Source organism: Lepidothrix coronata, unplaced genomic scaffold, assembly GCF_001604755.1.
Source record: "Lepidothrix coronata isolate B3197 unplaced genomic scaffold, Lepidothrix_coronata-1.0 Scaffold174, whole genome shotgun sequence".
In the NCBI taxonomy this organism is placed as follows: domain Eukaryota; kingdom Metazoa; phylum Chordata; class Aves; order Passeriformes; family Pipridae; genus Lepidothrix; species Lepidothrix coronata.
Genome location: NW_016690354.1, coordinates 294118 through 314149, shown reverse-complemented (window position 1 = coordinate 314149; position 20032 = coordinate 294118). Strand labels below are relative to the sequence as shown.

General features: G+C 45.2%; 2 protein-coding genes across 6 annotated transcripts in view; one reads left to right on the top strand and one right to left on the bottom strand.

The window, feature by feature from the left end:
- MYO7A (myosin VIIA) overlaps nucleotides 1-5220 on the top strand; it is a 103552-nt gene extending 98332 nt beyond the window's left edge. For 2 of the 4 annotated variants that reach the window (XM_017830170.1, XM_017830169.1), the window contains 4 exons: nucleotides 413-529; nucleotides 1419-1502; nucleotides 2034-2153; nucleotides 2858-5220. In XM_017830170.1, coding sequence (XP_017685659.1) covers nucleotides 413-529; nucleotides 1419-1502; nucleotides 2034-2153; nucleotides 2858-2947 — 411 coding nt within the window. In that variant the 3' untranslated portion in view covers nucleotides 2948-5220. The remainder of the gene's footprint in view (nucleotides 1-412; nucleotides 530-1418; nucleotides 1503-2033; nucleotides 2154-2857) is intronic. The other 2 variants (XM_017830173.1, XM_017830171.1) reach the window with 1 other exon arrangement.
- A 1058-nt stretch (nucleotides 5221-6278) lies between these two features.
- The window catches only part of GDPD4 (glycerophosphodiester phosphodiesterase domain containing 4), a 28369-nt gene continuing 14615 nt past the window's right edge, over nucleotides 6279-20032 (bottom strand). For both annotated transcript variants that reach the window (XM_017830186.1, XM_017830187.1), the window contains 10 exons: nucleotides 17925-18018; nucleotides 16218-16363; nucleotides 15647-15729; nucleotides 14633-14783; nucleotides 13731-13955; nucleotides 12761-12918; nucleotides 10647-10794; nucleotides 9462-9544; nucleotides 7799-7881; nucleotides 6279-7316 (listed from right to left, as the gene is read on the bottom strand). In XM_017830186.1, the coding sequence (XP_017685675.1) occupies nucleotides 7285-7316; nucleotides 7799-7881; nucleotides 9462-9544; nucleotides 10647-10794; nucleotides 12761-12918; nucleotides 13731-13955; nucleotides 14633-14783; nucleotides 15647-15729; nucleotides 16218-16363; nucleotides 17925-18018 (1203 nt within the window). In that variant the 3' untranslated portion in view covers nucleotides 6279-7284. The remainder of the gene's footprint in view (nucleotides 7317-7798; nucleotides 7882-9461; nucleotides 9545-10646; nucleotides 10795-12760; nucleotides 12919-13730; nucleotides 13956-14632; nucleotides 14784-15646; nucleotides 15730-16217; nucleotides 16364-17924; nucleotides 18019-20032) is intronic.

Sequence of the window (20032 nt, the reverse complement as noted above, 5' to 3'; positions counted from 1 at the left end):
CTTATCAGCATCTCTCGATTGAAGGTCTCTCAAGTCTCCTTTGCTGCATTAATTGGAGGATTAAAACTTATGATCCCTTTAATGGAGTTTCCAGCTCAGCTCATCTAAGAAGGACCTACCTTGGTTTCAGGCCCTGCTCCAGTGACCAGCCAGCACTTTTTTGAAGTGTTCATTGGAACAGAGACTAGAACCAAACCTAAAGGTCAGGTTGGACAGGACTCAGAGCAATCTGGTCTAGTGGAATGTGGCCCTGCTCATTGCAGATAAGTTGGACTAGGTGACCTTAAAAAGGTCTATTCCAACCCGAACTATTCTATGAATCTCTCACTGTGGGACTGATGCTCCTTCCCTGCAAACATCCCTGGTACTAGGTAGTGCAAACCCTCCATCTCAGTTGTGTTCTCTGTTCCAGTCCATCGTGGCATACTACAACAAGCACGCAGGCAAAACAAGAGAAGAAGCCAAGCTTGCCTTTCTAAAGATTATCTTCAAGTGGCCTACATTTGGATCAGCATTCTTCGAAGTGAAGGTACCTGCTCTGGGGGTTCTCTGACAGCTTTTAGCCAAGCTCGTAAGCCCTGTACCACAGGGGGATTCCAGATCTGAACCAGACTGGGACAACCCTGCTGAAACAGGGAAAGAGTGAGAGAGTCTTCATCAGTGAAGGACAAATACACTCTTTTTTGCTGCCCTGCCTCTTTACACAGACAGAGCCATTGTAGAACTTCAGCATGTCTCAGTCATTGGGTCCCTGCTCGTAGCTGTGCTGCTGAGGAGCCAAGAGCCATTCTCTGTTTTGCCAAGGCAAAGGGGAATGTGTGGTTTTCCAAGGGATCTGTCTGCACCCATCACAAATGGAATCCAGACCACTCACCCCAGCCCTAGACTTCCATCAAGGAAGCAAGTAGTCATGAAGTCTGTCCAGGTACTCTGGACACCTTACTGCAACTTCCTCTTCTCAATGACCAAACTGAGCAAAACTGAATGTAAAGACCAGAAGGGAACAGAGCAGTGTAGTCTTAGCCTGGAGGTCCACATCAGCCTGCATAAGGAGGAGCAGAGCCCCAAACAGACTGGAAGAGGAAAGGAGATGTCTGGAGTTGCTCAGCCTGTCCCAGCTCTTCCATGCCAGTAGCAAGATGGCTTCACTTTTGGGAAGCCACCAAAGGGAACAAAGAACTTAATGCTGTCAGCAGCTCAGCAACTGGTTATCATGCATTTAGGAAAACTGTACTTACGTAAACAGCCCTGACTATTGCTGATACCTTGATGAGCTCTAGGTTTATCTTTAAAGGATAAACTGGATAGCAGTTAATAGGCCACCAAGTGCTGTCAGGAGAAGATAGGGAGTGAGGAAATAGGAAGGGGTCTGATTTTGCTTGACACATCCTCTAACCAGTTCATCTCATTTCCAACAGCAAACTACAGAGCCAAATTATCCAGAAATCCTTCTAATTGCCATCAATAAGCATGGAGTCAGCCTCATTGATCCCAAAACCAAGGTAAGCAAAACTGAGGGCTTCACTAGATGCTCCTAAACTCATTCCCCAAACCCTCAGAGAAGTCATCCCAAAGAGCATGTTGTTCAGAACTTAATGAGTTCTCATTAAGCCTAGTTAGAAAGGCTGGATAGACAGAACAGTTTCTGGAGGCAGAAATTCACTGTTACACAGAGCCAGCCAGCTTTTTTCAACAGAAGATGTATTGGAAGCATCAGCTGTTAGAATCCTGTAACTGGAGGAGACACACGCTGCTTCCTTAATCCTTTCACAGACATTAGCACAGGAGCTGGAGTAAATGAGATCCTTCCACCATCTTCATGGTCATTCTACTATGGCAATCCTTCACAAGCACTGCAGGATCCAGAGTCTTGCATCTCACTTGAGTCTCATCCCCATGAGTCTCATCACATCCTTGGTAGACATCCTTGGTCTGCTTAGATGGAAAGTGAACAGGGACATGAGAAGTCCCCACAGCCCTTCATGAAAGTTGAGGCTCTCGCATGTTGAGTGTCAGTTTTGTGTTCCCGCCAGGATATCCTCATCACTCACCCCTTCACCAAGATCTCCAACTGGAGCAGTGGCAACACGTACTTCCATATAACCATTGGCAACTTGGTGAGAGGAAGCAAGCTGCTCTGTGAGACCTCCCTGGTAAGGAGTGTTAAAGATTTGACCAAATCCTGACTGGCAGCAGATTGTGCCTTAGGGACTCTCTGGGCTGAAAATGGTCTCTCAGAAGAGCACCTAATTGTTTTTTTTTTTCTTCTGGACTGCTCAATGAATCAGGGCTCTCATTTGGTTCATCTTCCAGTGTACGAGCAAGCCTGATGTGCTCAGGATGTTGCCATGTCAGGAGCATAGGGGACAGTCCAAGCCACTGGCCTTGAAAAAAAACATTAAAGCTGATGTGGGCTCAAGGGGTACTCTTGAGCCCTTTTACCAAGATCCTCTGCCCAACTTGTCCCTTGTAATAGTCACAGCAACAAACCTCCTCTTAGAGTATCTTAAAACAAAAGCATGAAGGATAAAAATTCCTACTGAATTAATTGTTATTAATCTGAGGCATTCAGTATTTTGTTAGCCATTTGAAAATCCATGTCTCATCCAAAGTTCCCTATGTCCTTAGCCTCAGCAGCATGCTGGGACAGTGAGTTCCTCTATCTTGATGCTGCAAATTATGTTTGGACAATGTTTCTTGTGGTGGTGACATTTCACCCAAAAAGAATGGTAGAACAAGTCAAAATGTACTTGAAAACTTGAAAGTCAACAACTGGTAGCCAGTGTATTCAGGAGGGACAAGCCAGAGACTGTAACTGCGCTCTAAAGGCAGGTAACATCTTCTCTCTCCTCCTCAGGGGTACAAGATGGATGATCTTTTGACCTCGTACATCAGCCAGATGCTAACAGCCATGAGCAAACAGAGGAGTGCAAAGGGTAGCAAGTGAACTGCAAGAAGCCACTGGCAGGTGGCCATGGCGCTAATTCACCAGCTGAGGGCTGTGGGATACCCGTGCAGCTGGGGGAGAACCTTTGCCTCTCAGATGTGGAAGATGAGCCGAACACCATCAGGAAGTTCCCTGGACTCTGACCTTGAGGGTTCTGATCCCACCTCCCTTTCCAGCGAAGATGACTATCTCTGACCTCCCATTCTCCTTCTTCTCCCTGCATCCCGACTCCATCTTACATCTCAAAGATTTCCAGGGGACACCACCGCTCTCAGAGAGTGACTGAGCAAAAACACTCCAGGGTTTGCCTGAACCCAATGGTTGGCATCGCAAAGGCTCTTGGAAGAGGATTTGTGTGTGTTTGTGTGTGTGTGTGGCTTGCTTTGTTTTTGTTTGGTTTTCTTCTTAAATATGAGAGCTATTAGGATGCTAACAGATTTTTGGTAAGGTTCTGGGAACTTCAGGTTTGAAGAGGAATAACAGAGCCCTGCTCCATGCTGGAAAGATGTCAAATGAACACTGCAGGGCTTGGGTTTTTTGTCATTACAAAAGAATATGTTGTGTTCTTAAGAAGGACAGAAAGAAAAAGCAGGCTGGGAGGAGCACATTTTAACTAGGAATCAGAATAAATAAACTACTGATTGAACAGGCTAGAATATTAAAAGTGCTGTCTGTGCAATGCTGGAAATATTTAAAGAACAAATTTTAAAGTTTTGTTTCTTCTTCTATTTATTTTTTAAAATATTAAAAAGGAAAAAAAATAATCCTGCATTTTGTGCCGGTATCTGGATTCTGCCTCGGGGCTGAGTGCGACCTGCAGAACAGTCCCTCACCCAGGGATTCCCCAAGAGCCATAACTGCCAGCGGCTGAGTAAGGCGCATCTTTCCCAGCTTAAGGGCTCAGCTGGAAGTGAAGCTTGGAAGATGAATTATCTCCTTTTGCCCCCTGTGCCCAGAAAAATTAACCCTAGGAGGACTTCTACTGCAAGCTTCAATATGGATATAGGGGTTTTGAAGACCCCAAGTTTGGAAGACTGAGGCCAAGCCTATGTTGAACTGTAATTCAAACATGAACTTGGTCATTGGGTTTGTAACAACTGATGATTTTATTGTGCTTTTGTGTGTGTTGCTGTATAAAGCAGCTCTTTATGAGTCCCAGCTGAACCTGAAGCAGAAGGGCAGACCCTTCTTTTCTGTGGGCTTTTCTTCATCTTTAATTGGCTGTACTAAGCTGCTGGCTCTTTGTCCCATCTTCCCCCCAACACCACGCAGTGCAGACCAGCCTGCTTTGGAGCAGAGATGGGACCTGCTGGTAGAGAGGAGACTGAACTCACGTTGTGTCTGGGAGGATGCAGGGGAAGAAGCCTGGGGGTGCCTTTCCAAAATACAGGCTTCAAAGGAGCATGTGGCTGGGTGGGGGGCATCAGGAGAGGTGACAATTGTCCACCAAGATCTGGTGCTGGTGTCACTATCACTGAATGGATCTCAGTAGATGTGGGAGACCTGTCTTGGTCCTGTCCATTGGGCTGAGTTTGACTGCTTTCGCTGAAGTCCATCTTGTGGGGACATGTTCTGTTAAGCTCAGCTGGGCTCAGCTCTCTAACACCATGGTGTGCTAGGCAGAACTGGCAGTGCTGCCTACCAGCCCTCAAGGACTGTGACATCCACCTGGGATGCATCAGTGACTTAGGACCTTGGTTGCTCCATCAAAGTGAATGAGATGCTATATGGAGACATTCACCAGCCAGACAGGGCTGCTAAGAGATCCCCTTCCTCCACCATCCCCTACCCAAGGCACGCTGGTAATGGGAGCATGGTTACACCAGCCAAGGCTACACTGGGAGCCAAGCTGCCTTCTTACCATACATCTCTGATGTTTCTCCCCCTTCCTCAGCTGTCCCTGGGATCCCACCTGTCCTTAGACACGCGCCCATCATCACCACCACTATCATTGCTCTTTGTGAGTCTCCAGCCATCCCTGCCTCCCACATCGCATGCAGCAGATGATGCATCACAGCAGTGTTTTCCAGAGCTTTCCTGGCTCATCTTTCCACTGACACCACCCTCATCCCTCCACTTACAGCTCTGGTGGCCTCCCGTGCACTCCACCATTTTGGGGGATGCCAGGACTCTGTATATGTGTGCCTGTGTGTCATATGTATTAGCATCTGCTGGCATCTTTGTATTCACACCAAGCAATGTAAGATGAAAAACATATGTCCAAGTGAAATACTCTAATTAAAAAGCATCAAGTGGCTTTTGGGAGGCTGTCCTGCACTGTGTGGTTTTGGTGGCATCTCCACAGGGAAAGGTGGGCTCAAGGCTCCTGGATTCTTCTTGTGGACAAGACTTTTCTTTGCTAAGTGGAACTCCTGGTGAACATACCAAGCAATGAGGAGCAAACCATCAGTGTGCCTGGACTGGAAACTAGGTGAAATCTTTTATTTTGGGGTAAAAACCACTGAATCCTGGGGAGTCTCCATTGCTCATCTTCTGTGAAAACGGTGGATCTTCCAACTAGTTTTGAGCTGAATCACTGGATGTAGGAAGTGATGGGTGAAAAGTTTGTGTGTGCGAGTCAGACTACCAGCCATGTGCCTAACAAGGTTGCCAGACCCTGCTAGCTGTGAAGCAACAAAAATAGTAGCTGAGATGTGACAGTGCAAGGCACTAAAGGAGATCAGGTCTAATAGACCAGGCTCTGCCTGGGCAAGGCTGGTGAGGATAAGGAAGGTGAGTACAGGGAATTACCACTGCATAATGGCCAAGCAGCATCTGGATACATAGATCAAAGTGCATTGAGGTGGCTTTTCCCAGTACATATTAAAAGCAGCAGTTGAGGGGCCACAGCCAAGTCCCTCACTTGAACACCAAGGGACAGGCTGAGGAACCCACGATGCACACCACAATCAACCCACACTCCCCCCCTCCTGTTTTTGCTGCTGACATACCTCCACGTAAGTGGTATCCACAAAAAGTTATGAACCAGCTATGCATGCAGGGCATGGGGAATGGGATTTAACACCATCCTTTCTCCATGCTTCATAGATCTGTAGCTGCTTACAATAATCCATCAGCCCTTTATCCCTTTTCCAAAGGCTGATGCTTCTCTTTTGCTTTTCTAGCCTCCAAAATACTCCAAAATTGCAACTTGGAAAGTTTGAGTGCTTCTCAGCACAGATAACTCTGAAATCTAATGCTTCCCTGTCCCAATTCACTTGTGATAACTTTATTTAACAAAAGGCTCGAGTGTGAGAAATTGTCTATAGCCTGAATCCAGTAAAGACTACTATTTTCTTTCCCAGTTTGCCAAAATAAGAACAGAACAGGATAGGAGAGCTAAAATGTATTTAAAACAGCACTTGCAATTTACAAAAAATGTATCCTTATTATCTGTTCAAGTAGAAAGTTATGGCTTAAACCTGAGAGATGCTTACATCCCCCTTACAGAGCAGGGCATGGACCCCCCCTCCCCACTGTGTGGCAGCAGCCCCTGGGAGAAATGAAAATCCAAATAAATCCTGGAGTGTTGTACAGGTATACAGGCCTTCCAAAAGGAAAATCAAACAGGACACTTGGTGGGACCAGTTCACATGCAGCTCAATCTTTCTGAACAAAAGTGGTGTGTCATAGTCTCAGTAGCTACCTGGCCAAGGCACCAAGAAGTCCTTCAGCCCCCATGGGAAAGTTATGCCCTCACCCACAGCCAAGGGGAAGGGACTGTCCTTGTTAGGGTCAATGGCAGGACCAGAGTGAGGAAAGGAAAACCAAAGCTGCCCCTGCCTGCATTACAGAAAGGTACAGATCCTATTGACCCAGGCAGCAGCACCTGACCATCATGGTGGGGCGAGTGTGCTCTTGGGGGAGGAGGAGACCTGCAAGGAGGGAGAGAGGGAGGGAGGTAGTGTGTGGAGAAGAGGCCGATCTGATAGGAGAAACCTGAGCAGCTGTGAATGAGGAGAACTGCAGGATGCTCAGATGTTTGCAGCATGTGTTAAACACAGCTGTGGAAACGAAGGCTTACACATGGCAGGAATGATTGCCCTATGGGACGCCAATGGTCTCACGGGTAAATAGTGGCTCCCATGTAGTTGCTGCATCTCACCATGGTGCACAGTTTCTTCATGGCTGCAGCTCCATCTGTGCTCTCCTACACCCCAGGGATCCCTGCCAGGCACAGGAATCTGAGAAAAGCTGTAGGAGAGGCAGGCTGGTGGTCATCTCCAGCAGAGGCACGAAGGCAAATGGTTCCTCCTCATCAGGTAGATCTGAGCCCCCCACAGCTGGTCTACCCAGTCTCATTGGGATGTCAGGTCCACGTCCCCTCTCTGCCCACATCAGGCCAGGACGGCAGGCATGTCACTGAGCTCTGGAAAAAGGGACACAATGAGCTACCAATACAACTGCATTTGCTTTGACAGTCATCATGAGCAAATAGAACCTGGCTGAAAATGCGTGCAGCCCAGGTTGGGTCATTTTGCCTGGATGATAGTTCCATGAGTGCAGAAACATGGTGCATTGGAGAGTCCTCAGCCAATCCCACCCTGCCCTGCAGAACCAGGAATGCTCAGTGCCTCCAGGGTCTCTTTTCACAGCTGCACAGAGCAATGAGTATTGGTGGGGACATCTGGAGGTGTATGCCCCAACCACTGCTTGAAGCAGTACCAGTTGGATTGAGCTGCTCAGGGATTTGAACATGGAATCCTGCCACCTACATCTGAGGCTGAGATAACCCAGAATGCATCCTTCATCGTAGTATGGACACCTATCACCAACCCAACCACCAGGATGCCAGTGCCCCCACAGAGACCACCCTGTGCAGGATGCAACTGCTTTCCTTGCCCTGCTCACCTGTCCTGAACTTGTTGTAGGTGCCGCTCTCTAGCACCGGGTTACTCTCCTGGGCACAGCACAAGAAATTCCGCTCTCGCCACCTGCATGGGGAAAAGCACCTGGGTCAGGCCGCTGCTCACTGTGGTTTTCCTCACAGATCCCTGCTGTGGTGGACACCATTTTCCTACTTTGTGAGTGCAGGTATTTTGGGATTTTCTCATGTCCTTACCGAGAAAGGCCCCAGTGCACGACTGATGTCTAAGCATCCACACTTCATGTGTGCAACAACAGTTTGAAGGCAACTTTGTGACTAAACTCTGTTTTCTCAGCAAGATTTAAGAGCTCAAAAGCCCCAGAAATGTTTGCAGCCACTGGCTGTTAAACAGCTAGGGAAATTTAAAAATCATGATTTTGGTGTGTTCATAAACTTGACAAAGGAGACCATACAGGGCACTGAGGCACTGCTGATGGCCCTTCTGTCCCAGCAGGGTTGGGAATGCCCTTGCTGCAAGGCTAGGAAGCCTTGTTGGTTTGACCAGAAGCATCCACGGGGCCTGGGAAATGCACACATAACATGAACACAAGCCTGGAGGAGACAGGCATGGGAAAGTCTAATGGTGGTGTTGATGTTTTACAGGGGTGATTGTAAGCCAACGTGCAGCCTTGAAAACAAGGTGAAAGCTGCTAAAGCAAGACCTGAGGAGAACAGAGTAGTGTAAGAGAGGAAGGAAGGGAGGGAGCCACTTTGCCTTGGGAAGGGAAAAGCCTGGATGCCCAACAAACATGCCTGTACAGCTGCTAGTTCATCACTTTGTGAAACGGCTACTAATTCATTTCTTCATCATCCAGAGCAATATTAGCACTCCAGCATTTTCCTGTGCCAAAGCAAGTCACAGTTAACAGCAATCCAGACAGCTCACGCAGAAGCTTCCCAAACCTTTTGCTTGCTGTCACCTGGAGCACAGTTGTGCTGCCAGCACCCTGCAAAAAAGGCTCACCCGGACTGGCTGCTCTGATCCTTCAACCCACCCACAGCCAGCTAGCTGAAGAGCTGAGCCCAGCACATCCTGCTTTCCTTGGGCACTACTGGGATGAGAGCATAGGCACATTTCTCGTACAACTGTGGCAGAGCAGAACATCCAGCAGGACAACATGACCTGCTGGAGTGAGCCTGTTCCATGAACCCCACATTTCCTGATATTTTTGACAGAGTGGAAGGAAACAAAATGAGGTGTGCATGACACAGATATTTTCATCTGGAAGGATGGACTTCCTTAGGGGCTCTGGCATATGCAGACAGAGAGACATGGAGCACTCAAATATTAACAGAGAGAGCTTTCCTTGCAAATCAATCCAATGAAATATTGTCTAACTAGTAATAATAATCAGCTCCTTTCTCAGTCCATCAGCTTTGATAACTGGTTCATGTTGCTACCACAAATCCACCACTTCTCCACTGAATCCTGAGGGTGAACAATGCCTGAGATACCAAAATGGAAAGGGAAAATGAGAGCAAGCAGGAGAAGCACAGAGGTTTGGGGGGACTTTCAGGGCTTTCTCCCATTTCCAGAAGGGAAAGCTAATGTTCTCAAGAGTAGTTTTAACTCTTCAGGTCACCTGAAAGCATCCCTCCTTACCTCCACCTAGAGCAAAAGATCAGTTTAGGATGGTCAGTACTTACCAGTGCAGAGCAAAGATGAGTGAGATGAGGAGCAGAGAGGTCAGATCTGTCAGGATCCACATGATGTTGTACTGCTGTGGAGTCTGGAAGAAAACAACAGAAGTTGTGTTCCAGCACCAAGGACCATAAGATATGCAAAAGAAAGTTTCTGCTGCTCAAATATGGCCATTCAGCTGATTGATTTGCATGTGCAGTAACACCTCTTGGGTGATCAAAGCATTTTGTGGCATTTTGAAGTGGCCACTCACCACTGGATGTTGGTGCCAAATCATCGTTCTTCATAAAAGCAGGTCTATTGTGTGGCCAGGAAGATGCTACTATATCACAGTGAATATAACAGGGACCTCTTGTTTGTACAGGCAGGCCCTGTACGTCTCTCTGTTTCCCCCCAACAGTAACATCAACTGGTGACATCTCATTTTCTCTGGCAAAACTGCCCTTTCCTGAACTCCACAGAGGGTCTGGGGTGGCTCCTGCTCTAAGTCTAAGAGCATCTGAAGATTCATCCTTGGACTGGACCTCCACTCAACCTTAGAATGGACTGAAACGGTGCAGTTCTCTGGATGGGAGCATTGTAAAATCTACTTCAAGAGTGTGAAGCCAGTTGTTCAAAGTCCTTAGGCTGGAGGGACTCTGGTGAGACCACTGGCCCAGGTACTTCCTAGTCCTTCAGGTTGCCCAAGGCAAAATAACAAATATAAAAATTATGTGAAAATTCCTCCCTGCAAAGAAGGATTAATTCTATGGTTGTTTTCCTTGGACTTGTGGAACAAGACCAAGTTTGAGAAGGGCATTGGGAAGCCCTGGGAAATGAGAAACTTCTGACATCAAGAAGGTGCTTCAAAAGCTTAGAAATGGAAATGCTCATGCATTTGTGCCCTCAAAGGCCCTTCCCTTCTCCCTGCAAAGTCTCAATATCACTTCTTCCCTTTTCTCAAGGCCTAAGGTGCAAATCCTAACAAGTAGGGTGCTTCTACCAGAGCCAGGAGAAAAGAAAAAGGTGTAGTGATACTTGTATTGGATCAGAGGTTCCAGGTAAGCCAGGTTTCGACTCAGGTCTTTCTCATGCAAAGGGTCCTTAAAGGATGCTTTATCCATGTGTCAGCTGGCCCACAGTCTCCAAAGGTAGCCATGAACATCCCAACCCTACTTCCCACTCCCGGGACAGAGAAGAGTTTCACTTACCATGAGGAAGAGTGGCTGGCTCAGATTCTTCAGTAAGTGGACAGCGTTGGTGGTCACAGAGTGTGCCCCCGAGCACCATGCCAGGGAGAAAAGCCATGGCTCATTGACCACATAGAGGTTGGTCGTGATGTTTGCCTCGGCATATTTCCTTTAAAAGACCAGAAGGCAACAACCTTCGTTAAGCAAGGAAGTTACTACTTCTTTCGGGCTTACTCAAGGAGATTCAAGAAGATGATGGGAAATTGTTGTAATTTTCTATAGGAAATGCTTACTTTAGGACCTAGGTAAGGAACATAAAGGAAAGCCAACCAGCCAATAATTAATCATTAACAATTGGTTGATACAAAATAGCTGAATTGGCGTAAACAAATGTAAACAAATGCAGATAAAATGCCCAAAAGGTCAAAACTTTCTAACCCTTCTGCCATATGAATCAATGTAATGATGTGTTTTTACATGAGGTTGTAGCCAGGTTGGTGTTGGTCTCACCTTCTAAGTAACAAGCAATAGAGGAAATGGCCTCAAGCTTCACCAGGGAAGGTTTAGATTAGATATCAGGAAAAATTACTTCACGGAAAGGGTTAGCAAGCATTCTAATGGGCTGCCCAGGGAAGTGGTGAAATCATCATCATTACTTAAAAAATGTGTAGCAGCTGGGGACATGGTTTAGTGGTGGGTTTGGCAATGCTGGGATAATGGGTGGCCTCGATGATCTTAGAGGTTTTCTAAATCTAAATGATTCTGTTATTCTGTAATCTCCCCATAGTGTGTTCAAAACCACCTTGAAGCTGCCACTCAAGTTTGTTATGTTTGCTGCATGAACTCATAATTTCTCAAGTTCTTATAAGCTATTGAAACTTAATATGAAGTAAGTTCATTCTTACTATAATGGTAAAGTAATGTATCATCAATACCAGCATTCATAAATCTACCTAGGATCTACCCAGGGTTTACCTAAATGGATCTACCTAGGATTTTTTTCAGCCTTTCAGCCTGGAAAAGAGAAGGCTCTGAGGAGACCTCAGAACAGCCCTCTAGTACCTAAAGGGGCTACAAGAGAGCTACAAGACTTTTGGCAAGGGCATGGAGTAACAAGACAAGGGAGAATGGCTTTAAGCTGAAGGGGAGGAGGTTTAGATCAGACTTTAGGAAGAAATTCTTGACTGTGAGGGTGGTGAAACACTGGAACAGGTTGTCCAGAGAGGTTCTGGAAACCTCCATCCCTGGAGGTGTTCAAGGTCAGGTTGGATGGGGCTCTGAGTAACTTGGTCTAGTGGAAGGTGTCCCTGCCCATGGCAAGGGAGTTGGAACTAGATGATTAAGGTCCCTTCCAACCCAAACCATTACATGATTCTATGGTTTTACATCCTGTGACAATTATAACTGAGAAAACATGAACTTTACTCTCATCCAAAGGATTAGAGTAATGAAGATTCTTTTTCATTCCAACTTGTTTTTCAATGGGTCTGTGCATTGGAAAGAGAAAAAAAATCCTATTTAGAAAAGGAGAGCTGGACAGGTAAAGCTGGGGGGTTTCTGGTGATTTCTGGTGGTTTTTTCCCATGTGAGATAAACATTTTGGAAACTCCTGCAATGAATGTAGAGCCTTCAATTGTAGAAATGATATTTTCAGTGTGTCACAAACAACAGAGTACTGGTATTAACGGAGACAAGAAATGACATCTCCAAAACACCAGCAACAAGAGGGTGATGGTCTCTCACCACAGCATTATGCACTCACACTGATGTTTGTGGAAGAGCCATGGGAGATTGAACAGTTGTTCATTCTCCACGATTCAGTGTTGGTGGGACTGAGGATGGCATGAACAGAAAGACAAGAAATTAGGAGACTGATCCTGATCAGAGATCTGATCATCAGATCCTGGTCAATATGGAATTGAGGGCAAGAGGAGTAATTACATGTGCCACCTCTTAGTCAACAGTAGAAGTCTGTCACCCCTAAAATACACCAGAGATGGCCACTCAATCTAAAGGACCACTTTACAAAATTCTATAGATTCTGGAACCAGTCACTGGAGGGAGACATTTCCCCATGCATGAGGTAAACATAGTCCAGCTGCAGTCCAAAGACAGTAGTTGGGCCTGAAACCTACCGAATATCTTCAGCGGACATATCAGTGTAGACCAGATTGAGTTTGACAATGTTGTTCTTTAAGAGGTCTTCAACTGGTGCCTTATTGCCCATCGTGTGCTGAAACCCAGGAGCAACAGATTGAACAAAGGACCTCATGTTGTTATTCAGCCATAGGACCTGCAGGCAACAGGAGGAACCAGTGAACTCTCAGCAGAAGAATTCATGCCCCTAATATTCCCTACTGTAAAGATAACATCTTAAGGGGCTTAACCCAGCCTATCAAATGACATGTTTCTCCCAATGATCAAAGAACATTTGGACGCAGGGTTAAAACTTGCAAGATATTTTCATCAAGAAATAAATATCCAGTGTTCCTTGCTTATCAACTGGTAATCAGTGAGTACGTTTCACACAGCCCAACAAAAGATGCGGTGTTGGAAATGAATGAAAGGACAGCTTTGGTTTATGAAAAGGCAACAGAAAATATTCTGTTTTTTCATTCTTCCAGCATGGAAGAAAAATTCTTCAGCAGATACAGATCAGCGTAACTCCCCGGACATCAAAGGGTATGTAACCTGATTCACATGACTTTAGCATTCATCCACTGCCAGAAGGAGGAAGGCAATAAAGGCTCCCAATTCCAATTCTGTATTTTAATTTAAGCCAGAACTTTTTATGCAATATATAAAACAAGCATGGGTAGCAGGGAGTAGACTGACAATTATTACAATTATGAAAGGGTGCTGTTTGGGGGCTATATACCAGCATCAGCTGTTATATAAACTGCCATATTTCCTTTTGCTGTCTGAAGAGTTAGACCATTTTGTACCTGATGAGGAGCTAATAGCAGGATTATACTCCAAATAATGCCTTTTAAAACAAGAGAAATGCAAGGGGCCAACTTTATGCAGGTGAAATCATGCAGGGTATGACCCCAAAATCCCCATTTGGAGACCAAGAAAAAGAGATATGGAGTGAGGTCACCCTACCAGATGGGGTCTAATCCCTGACTCCTTGAGAATGACTTCCAGGGTTCTGCTGATCCACAAGTTCCTGTAAGGATGTTTGTCTGGAGGGCGGTAGAGATCAAATATCACAAGTTTATTGTGACTGTCTGCAAGGTGCAAGAAATCACTTAGCTTGTAAATGGACTGATTGATTGCCTGGTTTTGATCTGCCTTTGACAGTGAGCCCATGAATGGAAATGGTTTGTCCTAGAAATAAAGAGATACCAGAAAAAAAGGAAATCAATCAGGCAGTTTGCTCTGGGATTCAGCTGTACGTAAAAACCTCATATTTCTAAGAGGGAAAAGGTTTGATATCGGTCCTCAACAGGTGGGGATATTTTATTTTGCTTATCTCTTCTACGTAAGAAATGGAGGAAATCAACCCAGGCTGGGAGGACACTGCTTCTGGGACCTGAATTGCATAGCTCACAGATAGCTCTACTGTGCTTCTCTGTCCCACCTTGCTAGCTCTGAATATTATGCACAGCACATTGCACAAGTAGCTCTTTTCTTCTCCCCTCAGCCCATGAATTCTGCTGCTACCATGATAAGGTGACACCAGAACACTGACCAGCCAATTGTTGTAGGTCTCCTAAGCCTAAAGGCCAACTGGAAAAAGCAGAGAGACCCAAACTGAAGGATTTCTACTGACTTCTCTGAGTTTTGGCTCAAACAGTAATCCCTCCTCTAACACTGATGCTGTTAAGTAATAGGCATCTGGTGTCTCTTCTACATCCAGCTGGCGATAGTCGTAGAATCATAGAATCATTTGGATTGGAAAAGACCTTTACAGCTCATCCAGTCCAACATTTTCAACTGGATCAGGCTGCTCACAGCCCAATCCAACCTGACCTTGAATGTTTCTAGCCCTTTATGACACTTACCTTAAGGAACCATGTTCCAGCATTCAACTTCTGCAGGGTATCCCAGGAGAATAACGCAGCATTTTGATCAGTGTCATTAGGGTAGACCTCTTTGATGTTAGTTGTCCTCTTTAAGGTGGTGTCATGCATGAGGAAAGGAACCCCATCATAGCTGTTGAAGAGCAAGAGTTCAGGTCACCTGGGATGCAGCTTCGTTCACAGCATGAGCAGACTCATTCCAGGTCAGAAGAATATGTGAGCCACCGTGAATGCAGCAGTATGGCCTCCCTCAGTGCAGAGGGTGCGATGGGGAGGAAGGCTGAGGATCAAAACACCAGTTTATTTCCAGCTTAAATACTGCTAGGTGACCTGTCTGTGCCTCAGTTCCTTAGCAGCAACATGGAGATGGTGACCTTTGGGCTTTTGTGGCAGCCAACCCCCACAAAAAATCGATAGTGACTCATGGTTGAAATCTCTTTTTGCTGACATCAAAGTGTTTCTATGGTTTTCAGAGGACTGAAATCTAAGTAGACAGTGATGGAAATGCAAAATTTTCTCTTACAGAAAGGTCTAGATAGGTATAGCATCTAAGTGTCAGTGTTTTTCCCATTTAGCATCTGGAAACTGCTCATCATGCACAGTGTTAGCAGTTCATGACAATGAGTCCACCAAACAAAGGCAATCAAAGATCTAATAATTAGGACAATGCTGTCACAAGTCTGAACACAATTTTCTGTTGGTTTGTAGACCTGATACAACCCTCACTGTGACCTGGAAGTCATACTAGAGTAGTGATTTGTCTTTATACTCTGTCAAGCATGTAAAGTATACTGTAGAAATAATGATTGATAAATCAATAGCCGCAGCTTATTGACTTGCCTGAGAACAACCATGCCCTACAGCCCTGCCATCACATGCCAACTGAAGGGCCCTGTCTCAGCCATCAGTAAAACCTAATTGCCTGGAGCTGCCTATCTCCAAAGAAAACTCTTAGAAGCAGCATATGTTCTGTGAGATGCAATGTTTTCCCCTCACCTAATGGTGACATCTGTCTCAAGACCATCCCCACCATGCTCAATTGTCTTCTGAAATGACATCTCAGTGTTTTCTGGTGCTAGCTGAAAAAAAAAATGCGTGAGCGGATCATTTTCAAACACACTCTGGAGGACTCTGTTAAGTACTTTCTGTCTTTTTGTAACACCTCTGGTTTTTATTAAGGGAGCATCATTATATTGTTAATCTACTGTTTGTTTTCTTCACTTTAGCCAAACCCATCTTGTTGTAGAATCATAGAATGGGTTGGGTTGGAAGGGACCTTGAATATCATCCCATTCCAACCCCCATCATGGGCAGAGACACCTCCCACTAAACCAGGTTGCTCTGGGCCCCATCAAGCCTGGCCGTGTCCCTCAGGAACAGCATTATTCTTGTAAACAAACCCATGCAGTGAGTGATGCCTTTGGCATGCAGTCCCAACCAGACATGTCTCCCCTTACACCCTCTACAGATTTCATGGGGGGAAAAAAACCCAAACAACAGAAGATGATAATGAAGGTATCAAGACACAGGAGGAAGAAATTACAAAAAATAACTTCTCCAGACCTACCATTGGTGCTCCACGGTGTCCAATGAGGGCTGGCTTTGGTCCAAGTGTTCCCATCTCTCTGATGCAAGGAGAGTACATCCCCAGAGGTATCAAGAAAAGAAAGAGAAGGATAGCCAGGTATGGACCAATAATTATCACCTGAATAACTGAAAGAATTTGAAGGAGGAAGGCTAGAGTTAATACACAAAGTAACATATGAGTGTGCCTTGCAACTTGACTTTTAATACAACCCTGCAGCTAAATGGCTATTTGTCCCTCCCTTTTTCCATCCCTTCTTCCCTTAGCTTTCACTTTCTCTCCAAACAATGCAAACCAGGAAAACAAACTCGTCAAAGCAAGGACACAGGCTAAGTCAGGACCGCAGGTTTTATGCTTTAATTACATCTCACTATGCCTTACAGCAAGACATGGCCTTAATTTCTTTATCTTTAGAGGTGGTGCAATGAAATATCCTCCATCTCTAGAAAAACAATCCTCAACAGAAGGATGCTAATTCTTTTCTTGCTCAGATAAGAACAAGCACCATTTTGAAGTTTCATTCATACTGAAGAAGAGGAGGAACATTTCTCCTTCAACTATGTTACATCTCCTTATGGTAAATACTTCCCTGGTTTATTCACATTGTTGTTAGTGAACTCCTGTGTGTGTGACCTGGAGAATCCTACAGACTCTAAGATCATGGATATTGCACCTCAGAAACTTGCCAATTCATTACCTATGGTCTTCTCTGGAGTCTGTTAACACATTGCCCAAGAGTCCCAGAGACCCTTCACTTCAGGAACCAAAACAATTCCTCCAAGAAACAAGCACCTATGCACCAACACGTCTTTCTTGAATGGGTACCACCACCCCTCTGCACCTTGTGCCAGTGGCTCTGAAGGAATCTGAGCTTGCACTGTGATGATGATTGAGCTAGGAGTACATCAGGCATGATGCTACATAATGTCTAGGATCCCTGCATATTGTCCCCAGCTGTAGTTCAAAAATAAAAATACTAGACTGGAAAAAATTCTTTCACCAGTCCATTATGTCTGTGATTTTTATTGCAAATAACATCTGCAGATGGGTATCATGTAGACAGTTTTGGCTATATGGAAAGACAAGATCAGAGAAAAACAGCCAATCCCAGAGTCAGGCTTTTCTTCAGTTGTTTCTGGCATCTGGCTTTGTCCTTACAACATATGGTCATACTTCCTAGAGGTAGACAGGAACTTCCCATAACACTAGGAATTGATCAAAAAGCTCTTTCCCCTATCTCAGCTGGCTTCTCCTGAGATATGCTAATCTGAATTGGTTTGACTGACCGGACTGGAGATCCCTTCTGACACAGCTAAGCTGTGTACAGCAACCAAAAATCAGCCAAGTGAGCTGCCACTGGCTGCTTTCTCCTGCAGAGGGCTAAACAGATTTTCACACATCACTCAGAACATGGCTGCTTCTGCTAATCTCCTGTCTAAAGGCAGGTCACTGCCTCGGTATAGGGCAAAACTGTGCAAGGGGGTATGCAAACCATTAACGCACTGGGACAGAAACAAGACAGCGCACAGCCCAAGCCCCCGCCCTGCTAATTTCCCTGGAATATGCAGAATTTAAAAGTCTCCTCCAGATGGAGAGCAGGTGTGGGAGGAAAGGGCTCCTGAACACCTCTTTTCCCATGCTGATATACATCTGTTGTCATACAGGGAGCAGGAAGCAGAGCTGCTCTACCTTTCTTATCTGCTCTGATGGCATGAAGAGCCACGGGCCAGGACAGGAGGACCATGATGGCGATGGCCCCTACGTGGAGATAGGGAGCTGTGATCTGGCAAGGAGAGAAAAGCATTTTAGTCAAAGGATGAACTGTGGAGACACGTGGAAACAAACCCCAGCACAGTTACAGCCCTACACCTGGATGGGCTCCTGCTGCAGATACCAGCAGTTCAACCACTCTCTCACACCTGTGTTGGATCCACCAAATACTCAGAATTTGGAGGAGAGACTGTGGCCCTGGCCAGGCCAGAGGGGAGAGCTCCTTAGGCTGAGGAATGCTTCTTACTGCTTTCCTTTCTTCTAAGTCAGCTGAAGGGGACACGACTATCCCCATCCATGAGGACATGATTGCCATTACTGTTGTGCCATAATCTGTGAACATCTTCCAGTTTAACCCAATCTAAACTAGTCCAATCAAATCTCATCCAGGTAATAGTTATCTCCACACCACACTGCAGTTAAATTGTTAAACTGATGTCAACAAACTTGAGTGATAAACTGTGGTATTTACATTCGTATGAAACTAACTATTGTACCATAAGAGAAGCAGATATATTATATAGTCATTAGATTTGATTTCTTTACCTCTAAAGATAAAACAAGAAGATCATAAGCTAAGGATCACTTCTGTGGTTATCATGAATGCATAAATAGAGTTGGAAACCAAGCAGAAATAGTTTTTGTACAGACTCTGAATGGTTGTTGGTATGACACTTTTCATAAAACTTGGCATATCTGAGCAAGAAACCAGTCCCTCATTTTCTCATGCTCATCAGATCCCTGTAGTGAAAGTTCCATCTAGAACTGAAAGCTATTAAGGTATGTGCTAGGGAAAAAAACTATCTAGATGCAAGTCTTTCCTCTTGCTTAGTCCTGATCCTGATTCTCTAAGCTGGAAAGGTTGGAAAAAAGCATCAGTCATTGAGACATGTTATTTCATGTGATACTGTCTGTCTCAGACACTTGATACCAATAGCTCTCAACCAGAAGCAGGATTCAATTGCACGAACAGAGGTGCCATCTGAGATCTCCAGAATACATGAGATAGATTTGCAGGGCTAATGGATATGACAAAGCATCTACAAGAGTTTCACTTCCTTTGGGAACAGCAGTTGGAGGCCATCTCAAAGGGCATGGACACCTGAAATAAACAGCACTTGTGAGGAACCCAAAGGCTCTTATGTCTCTTCCTCATCCACATCCCCTGGTGTCTGTCAGTGGGAGGAGAAGCTGATGGTTTCTCATGACCTTTGCCACTGCATAGACCAATGGTTAGCAAACTCTATAGAGCAGGAATGTGCAATTAACCACACCCTACAAACATCACATCTTTGGTTCCTCTTCCAGTCCATTTGCATAGCTCTTCCAGCCTTCACAAGCACTAAAGCCCCACAGGGAGAGGTAACAGACCCAAATAACGTGGAATCGTAGAATTGTAGAGTGGTTTGGATTCTGCAAAGCAGCTGTATAGTCAAAGGCTACGTACTTCTTCCTTCTGAATACAAGTGGGGACCTGAATGCTCAGATACTGAACAGCACTGGGCAGCTCTTGCCTCCATCTTCAGATCTGGTGGCAGTTGCGGAGGCATCAACCAAGCACTCTGACCTCCTGCATCCAGCATGTTGTCCCACCTGACACCAGCACTTTCCACCTGCTCCCTAAAAGCTCAGTGCTGTCCTGCCCCAGGAGATGAAGCTCTTCTGAGTCACAAAAGACTGAAATTGTGCTAATGCTAAATCTGCTGTAGTGGCAGAATCTGATGAGGGAGAAAGCTCTTGCTCCAGCAACCCTACCAGCCAAAGGGGTCTAATTTACCTGCCCTGAATAGCTGAAATAGGGGGGCAAAAACCCAAAACAAAACAAAACAAAGCAAAAAACAAACAAACAATCCCTCCCACAAACAAACAACCAAAACCAAACAACCAAAACCAACAACAATAAAAAACAAAAACAAACAAACAAACAAAAAAAAAAAAAAAAAAAAAATAAAAAAAAAAAAACCAAAAAAAAAAAAAAAAAAAAAAAAAAAAAAAAAAAAAAAAAAAAAAAAAAAAAAAAAAAAAAA